Consider the following 8,919-nt stretch of genomic DNA (forward strand, 5'->3'; position numbering starts at 1 on the left):
TTCACAAGATAAAATGGGCTGAGTGGAATACAGGAATTCACAAGTAAAAATGGGTTGTGTGGAATACAGGAATTCACAAGTAACAATGAGCTGAGTGGAATACAGGAATTCACAAGTCACATTGGGCTGATTGGAATACAGGAATTCACAAGTACCATTGCGCTGAGTGGAATACAGGAATTCACAAGTAGCATTGGGCTAAGTGGAATACAGGAATTCACAAGTAAAAATGGGCTGAGTGGAATACAGGAATTCACAAGTAAAAATGGGTTGTGTGGAATACAGGAATTCACAAGTAAAAATGAGCTAAGTGGAATACGGGAATTCACAAGATAAAATGGGCTGAGTGAAATACAGGAATTCACAAGTAAAAATGGGTTGTGTGGAATACATATTTCAATTTGTGTTGTTTCGAACTTGAAATGATAAAATAAGTTTAGTTTTGTAGACAGCATGAAAAAGTTTATATGTAATTTCAAGTATAGTTGACTTCTTTCTTATATTTCTTGTACATTACAATAACCCTAAAACCACTTATATTACCACTTGAAAAGTAGTTATTAATGTCTATCAGGGTTTACCAGTACCAGTTCGACATTATTTTGATGAGTGTTTTACCATACGAAAAGTAGTTGATTACATTTAAAAAAAATGCTAAAATATGTGATTCAGATACTGTAATTCTCTACTGAGTCACATAACAGCTGTGAGCTGTAGAACTTGTATTAAAAAGTGGACTAAAAGGATTTATTTCTCTACCAAGTGATTACCGGAACATTGTATGTGTTGTTGCACCAGGCCCTCACGAGCCAGTGGGGGGACAGTTTTGTTAAAAAAAAAACTACCCCAATCCAGTATTTCTTATTTTGAACCTAAATTTTTAGACATTTTTATTGGCTAAAAAGAAGGCATTGCCCACACTCTTTGAGCATTAGGGATGCAAAAAGTGATTTGAAGGGGTAAGGTGACTGAAATCCATCAGCCCATCACTAGCTTAACGACCAATCACATGAAGCATAGAAGTCTCCAAATGGCATGCAGAGGTATTCAGGAACTGTTTAGAACCACCTTGGTAGATATTGTGCAGCAAGCCAAGTAAATATTATGCATGTAGCTGCTTTCAAAGTGTTCCAGTCTGCTCATCTTACTGCTGATTAAAGTGATGCTTCGACCTTCCTTACGGAATCACAGGTGAAATCGTTCATATCTCAGTTGAAAGCTAAACATAAAAAGGTATTAGCAGAAGCATAAAAGGTTGGCAATTGCTTAATTAATGAAGCTGAGAATGTGGCTTTATTGATATATACTGAATTTATTCCCATTGGGTAGACTTTAGTACTAGCTAGTATGGAGACTTGAGGATGCTGTATTTCACTTAAATATTTATCAATTAACAAACGAAAACTTGTCTCAAAGTTGTCTCAAAAAGATACATCCAAAACCACCTTCTTTGAGAGTTTCCAGACTGAACTTACTTTTAAAATTCAACAAATTGTATTGTAAAGACACCCTTTGGCTCCTGAGAGACGTGTTAGATAAACCTAATTTTACTCTCTCAAAGCACTAAAAACCACTGAAGTTTTTTTCAAATTGTAGGTAATGAACATTTAGTTCTTGTTAACACGAAGTCTCCAAAGATTGATTGAGTTCTTTAAGCTTCAAGTTCACATTCATGAACAAAGTTTGTTTGAATTATTAAGTTGTTGAACAATCTTAACTGTATTTCTTTTAAAAGAATGATGTGGGTAAATTGTATAAAAAGTTTGTTTTTATATATAGTTCTGCTGATAAAAAAATATTTCTGTTACATTTTGGTTCATGAATGAAATTCTGATATATGATCAATTAAATAATTGTGTATAACTGGTGTATATTTTAAGTTTTTCAATGAAGTGGTACTTCTTTGTTATGTTTAAATTATATTGAAACAATAAACTTATTGAATTTTTCTGTTATACCAAATTTTAGATTTTGTATCTTATTTAAACAGGAGCTTGAAATGAGAATAGAAACACAGAAACAAACACTTCAGGCACGAGATGAAAGTGTAAAGAAACTTATGGAAATGTTACAGAACAAAGGTGTTGGTAAGTAAGGTACATAAACTTAAAATGAAGGTAGGAAGGCACCAGACGTTGACTCATGATTCTTGATTTCCTGATTATGAATTAGCCTTTTAAGTGATCTGGTTTAGGATTCTCTCAGCTTATGTGACATTTTAGGTATTTTTAACCTAATCTACTCTCATCAGCTAACTTGTCGGAACAGGATTGTTCTGTCTGTGAATTAGTTGTCTATGTGAGATTCTACTTCCTTAAAGTATTATTAAAAACTGGAAAATATTAAGAGAGGCATAAATAATGATGACATAAAAAATAACTGTCATGTTATGTAACAACTGCATTAATTTATAGATAAATAGTAATTGTGGTTTGTTATGAATTTTGTGCTAGCTGGCCCTAATTTAGTAGGGAAAGACTAGAGGGAAGGCAGCTAGTCATCACCACCCACCGCCAACTCTTTTACCAATAAATAGTGGGATTGACCGTCATTTAATAATGCCCTCATGGCTGAAAGGGCAAGCATATTTAGTAGGATGGGGATTTGAACCCACGACTCTCACATTGCGAGTCGAGCACCCTAACCACCTGGTTAGTAATTGTGTTGTAACAACCAAATAATGATATTAATACCAGTATTAAAAAAAATTAGAGATTTATTAATCACAATACACGATTTAAAAAATATATTAAATTAATAGAAAAGTAATTCCTGGTCAGAACTATGTAAAGGAATGTAGTTCACATACAAAAAAACGTTCTTAATAATAACCTACGCAACATATTAATTACAACAATAATGATTCAGGAAAAAAAAGAACCAGAAGAAGCAAAACCTAGTGCATAAAGTTATTCATAATAAAGATATTAGATACTTCTCAAAGAAATAACATTAAATTAAAACACAAATAAAAAATCAAACAAGTAATATCTTTTAACAAATGAAATATCTTCCATGTTACAGTTTATCAAATTCCTAACCTAACAACTGTCTCTTTTGTCTGTCTAATTTCAAGTATTAAGGTTTTTTATTGTCTTGCCAGACCATGGGACTACATTTCAGATGACTAACTACTTAATATTTGTTGTATCTAATTAATCGTGAACTTAATATCCATACGTCACTGCTAAGTGGATCCTGGTGTTTATGTCTTAATACCAAAATCATTCATTTAATATATAGTGCACAGTAGGAAGTAATTTACCTGGATTTATGGTAAATGAAATTATGTAAATGAGAAACAAAATTATAATTAAGAATGAAATAGACATTTCTGCTTCACAGTGATTTTAATAAAAATTGTAGAAATGTTGAAAAGTAATATAATATTCTGCAATGCTTCTCCAAACCGATAAATAGGTATTCGCACTCAAGAGCAAGTAGTAATTAGTTAAAATAATACTTGTATGCTCGACTACACTGACTTCTCAGAGATAGAGTTAAAGGATTAAGATATTAAATTTCTCTAATGTTTCTACCTGTCTTCAACAGGTAAAATGCTAGATGAGGAAAGAATAGAGATGGAAAGACTGAAAACAAGACTTGCCGAAGAACAAACTAAATCTCGCCATTTACAAAACTTGCTGGAAAACAAAGACCGAGAGGTAGGAAAGGTAAGAAGAAACAATTGTTTACTTACTGTCTGAGTTCTTGACCTGTTACTTCAAGGTAAGGATAGGAAATAAGTGGATTTAATATAGATAAGAAAATAGGAATAGTTTGATTTTACAGAGCTCATTGATAAATAGTACATTAAAGAGTAGTTAAAAAAAGAACAGAAAAGTATGTAGAAGACAAAAGATAAGTGAACAGGTAAGTACATTAGTTCACATAGGATAAAAAGAATGAAAGCAGGAATACACATAAGGACACGGGAGTTAATTTCTGAAAATGATCGACACAGCCAATTTGTGAATTTTTACTATGCATAGCATCTCACATTGAACATTACATAAATCATGCTCATGCCATGAACAGAAATTTGTTTAATATCATCTGTATACAATAACTCTGTTTATTAAAGATTATAATTTCAATAACCTGCCTAAACTGTAATACTGTTTTCTGATTTTTTAAATTTTCATCAAATCTGTAGCAAAGAAAAAAATATTTTCCTCGTTATTCAAATTAGATTTTTCTTTCATTTCCTCATTTTTTTTTAAATTAGGTTTTCTTTCATTGATCTCATGTTCCATTTTGAATTGTTTTCAATTTTTGTTTTTTGTTGTCAAAAATTATCGTTCACTTTTTATTTCCTTCATTTTTATGTTTAAGTTTGAACGGAAATTATAAAATGAAACATTAGTGATTTAACACAAATTGCAAATTTTAGGATTAGAAATAATATCACCTGTTGTTTTGAAGGAGAAAAATTTTTAAATCTTTGAATTGAACAAATTTCTGCCACTTCAGTTTGTAATGTTATGTGAGTTTTGTGAAAATTATTTCATTCTACTAATGTACTTTAAAAAATTCCTTCAGTTTTCAAATTCTTACCATAATGCACAGGATCAAGAAAATTATAGTCCAAAGTTTAGTGAGTGCCAACAAAAAACAAGATCCACGGAATCTACAAATTACATTAGTCAAAACAACCGGATCTCAACAATGGAAGCCATCATAGAAACAAAGGTACAATTTGTGAGCTAGAAACGTCTTTAATAATTTAATGTTTTACTTTTCCTACTGTAGGGAGTAAAAACTATATATATTAAGGCAAGAAGAACATATGTTAAAGATAACATTCAACCTCTTTTTGTAACTATCAACGGCCACAGAAGGATACAGCAGATAGCATCTGAAAATATTTCATGAAGCATAACAGGAAAAACTAAATATTTAAAACTTTTTATATGAAACAGACTAGGTGTTTGTCACCACCACAATATGAGCATTATTTAAAATAATGTTCACTTCGTAGAATAATAAAGATAACTTCAAACATACTAATATTTCAGTTTTCTAGCCTAATTCACAATGGTTTTTCTTACTAGTTTCATTGTTTTAGTTGCTAGGTTCACTCAAACTCATGATTCCAAGAGTAAAGACAATCATTTTAATTCAATAAACCAGGTTCACTTAGACTTATGATTCTAAGAGTAAAGATGTACATTTTAGGTAAATAAACTTTCTTTTGCTTGTCTTGATGCTTTCTTCAGTGGTCCAGAATACAAACTGTAAAAATTCAAATGGATTCCTCAGTTAGAGAATTTCAGTATTCTATTAGGAAATATGTTTATTTCTAACCCTTAATCAAACCTGTGTTTTTATATGCTTTATTGTAGAAGTTGCTTTAAAAAAATGACCATAATGCAAGGTTAGCATGATTTTAAATAAACAGTTGTTTCTCTAATGCTTTATAATTTTTGTAAAATATTCTGATTTTAAAAGTAGGGCTAATATAACATTATTAACCTGGTTTTTATATCTGTAATTTGTCATATTGTTTTTATTTTTCATATAATTTGTTACTACAAATTGTGCATGAAATTGAGAACTACTCAAAGACAGTCCTTGAGACTTGTCACCGTTCATTTAGCTCAATTATTTTTCTTTACTGAATACTTATTGATTTGCTTGTTCTGTTGCAGTTACTTATATATATTTTGCTTATTCTCTGTCCTTCTCGTTGTTTTACTTAGCTTTTAAGTTGCATCATCACATTTAGTTCAAGGTTTCTTTATGTCCATTTTTACTGTCTGGACTATTCATACAGTAATTAACAATTAACGTTATAGCTAGTAGCTAATAAAACAAGTAACACGATACAGAGTAACTAATAAAACTAGCAACATGACACATAATAGTCAATAAAACAAGTAACATGACACATAATAGCCAATAAAACAAGTAACATGACATAGAGTAACTAATAAAACTAGTAACATGACACATAATAGCCAATAAAACAAGTAACATAACACAGAGTAACTAATAAAACTAGTAACATGACACATAATAGCCAATAAAACAAGTAACATGACACATAATAGTCAATAAAACAAGTAACATGGTACATAATAGCCAATAAAACAAGTAACATGACATACAGTAACTAATAAAACAAGTAACATGACATATAGTAACTAATAAACCAAGTAACATGACACATAATAGCCAATGAAATAAGTAACATAACATAGAGTAACTAATAAAACTAGTAACATGACAATTTAGTAGCCAATAAAACAAGTAACATGGTACATAATAGCCAATAAAACAAGTAACATGACACATAATAGCCAATAAAACAAGTAACATGGTACATAATAGCCAATAAAACAAGTAACATGACACATAATAGCCAATAAAACAAGTAACATGACATAGAGTAACTAATAAAACTAGTAACATGACACATAATAGCCAATAAAACAAGTAACATGACACATAATAGCCAATAAAACAAGTAACATGACATATAGTAGCCAATAAAATGTGTAACATGACACATAGTAACTAATAAAACTAGTAACATGACACATAATAGCCAATAAAACAAGTAACATGACACATAGTAACTAATAAAACAAGTAACATGACACATAGTAACTAATAAAACAAGTAATATGACACATAATAGCCAATAAAACAAGTAACATTACACATAGTAACTAATAAAACAAGTAACATGACACATAATAGCCAATAAAACAAGTAACATGACACAAAGTAACTAATAAAACAAGTAACATGACACATAGTAACTAATAAAACAAGTAACATGACACATAATAGCCAATAAAACAAGTAACATTACACATAGTAACTAATAAAACAAGTAACATGACACATAATAGCCAATAAAACAAATAACATGACACATAGTAACTAATAAAACAAGTAACATGACACATAATAATTTAGAAGACAAATAAAGCTGGTCAGTCACTACAGCAATGCATGTATGGACTCCAACCATAATGAACAGTATAAAAAACAACACAATTTACAAAACATCAATTTGTGTTGCTGTTCCTGCTTTGGATAGATTCTATTTTTTTATCTGGCTTTTTGTAATGTATTTTAAAACAACAGTAATGAACACTAGCTCTCAGGTTTATACTGCTAATGGGTAAGTTCAATTTTTACAAATGTAAGTATATGCATGTAATCAGGATGTCAGAAGGTAAGTTAAATCATTACAAATGTAAGTATATATATATAATTAGGATGCCAATGGGTAAGTTAAATGTTTACAAATGTAAGTATATATATATATATAATTAGGATGCCAATGGTAAGTTAAATGTTTACAAATGTAAGTATATATATATAATTAGGATGCCAATGGGTAAGTTAAATGTTTACAAATGTAAGTGTATATATATAATTAGGATGCCAACAGGTAAGTTAAATATTTAGATGTAGTCAGGATGCCAATGGGTAAGTTACATGTTTACATGTAATCAGGATGCCAGAAGGTAAGTTAAGTGTTTACAAATGTAAGTGTATATATATATAATTAGGATGCCAATGGGTAAGTTAAATGTTTACATGTAATCAGGATGCCAGAATAACTGCTTTAGAAGGGGAGATAGAACTTCTTGAACAAGAACTAGTTAACATGAATGAAGCTGGCCCAGCGAAGGAAAATATTAATTCAACAGGCCTACAGGGCAGCTACCACAGCAAGGAAAGTATTAATTCAACAGGCCTACAGGGCAGAAACCACAGCAAGGAAAGTATTAATTCAACAGGCCTACAGGGCAGAAACCACAGTAAGGAAAGTATTAATTCAACAGGCCTACAGGGCAGAAACCACAGCAAGGAAAGTATTAATTCAACAGGCCTACAGGACAGAAACCACAGCAAGGAAGATATTGAAGTTCTTCACCGGTCAGAAAAAGAGCTCAAGGGAAAAGTAAGTTTTAAGCATGAGGTTTATAAAAAGATTAGAAGTTAACAAGGTAAGAAATGCCTACAATAACAAAGGTAGATATCTTTGTTTGATGAATATAATAATAAATGTGTCATCTGTGAAAAAAGAAATACATCTAACAAAAGTTTTGGTTTATAAGCTAGAATATAACAGTATGTTTGACACGAAGGTTCTGCACAAGAATTCTTAATTACTGTAAGAAAGAATAATAATAATTAAGGTATATGGCAACTTTTCATAATATGTGTGAAAAAAGAGTGAACCCACAAATCGAAACTTCTCTAAACTTTAAGATACAGTTATAAATCTTTTATTGTCATATTTTAGTAAGATTATAGTGGATATCCCCAAAACAAACAAAAATCTCTAAATTGTCTCTTGCAAACATTACAACCTCAGTCATGTCAGCCCATACACTTCAAAGTGTGTATTTAGTCTCATACCTCAGTCAAGTCAGCTCATACACTTCAGAGTGTGTATGTAGTCTCATACCTCAGTCAAGTCAGTCCATACACTTCAAAGTGTGTATTTAGTCTCATACCTCAGTCAAGTCAGCTCATACACTTCAGAGTGTGTATGTAGTCTCATACCTCAGTCAAGTCAGTCCATACACTTCAGAGTGTGTATGTAGTCTCATACCTCAGTCAAGTCAGCTCATACACTTCAAAGTGTGTATGTAGTCTCATACCTGAGTCATGTCAGCCCATACACTTCAGAGTATGTATGTAGTCTCATACCTCAGTCATGTCAGCCCATACACTTCAGAGTGTGTATGTAGTCTCATACCTCAGTCATGTCAGCTCATACACTTCAGAGTGTGTATGTAGTCTCATACCTCAGTCATGTCAGCCCATACACTTCAGAGTGTGTATGTAGTCTCATACCTCAGTCATGTCAGCTCATACACTTCAGAGTGTGTATGTAGTCTCATACCTCAGTCATGTCAGCCCATACACTTCAGAGTGTGTAGGTAGTCT

General features: G+C 31.3%; 1 protein-coding gene across 1 annotated transcript in view; it reads left to right on the forward strand.

Annotated features, from left to right (window-relative positions):
* Positions 1–1,982: 1,982 nt before the first annotated feature.
* LOC106475186 (trichohyalin-like) overlaps positions 1,983–8,919 on the forward strand; it is a 27,758-nt gene continuing 20,821 nt past the window's right edge. The window contains exons 1-4 of the mRNA XM_022379368.1: positions 1,983–2,087; positions 3,553–3,674; positions 4,570–4,692; positions 7,568–7,924. Of these exons, the coding sequence (XP_022235076.1) occupies positions 2,000–2,087; positions 3,553–3,674; positions 4,570–4,692; positions 7,568–7,924 (690 nt within the window). The 5' untranslated portion in view covers positions 1,983–1,999. The remainder of the gene's footprint in view (positions 2,088–3,552; positions 3,675–4,569; positions 4,693–7,567; positions 7,925–8,919) is intronic.

The sequence above is a fragment of the Limulus polyphemus genome, unplaced genomic scaffold (genome assembly GCF_000517525.1).
Source record: "Limulus polyphemus unplaced genomic scaffold, Limulus_polyphemus-2.1.2 Scaffold8195, whole genome shotgun sequence".
NCBI lineage: Eukaryota > Metazoa > Arthropoda > Merostomata > Xiphosura > Limulidae > Limulus > Limulus polyphemus.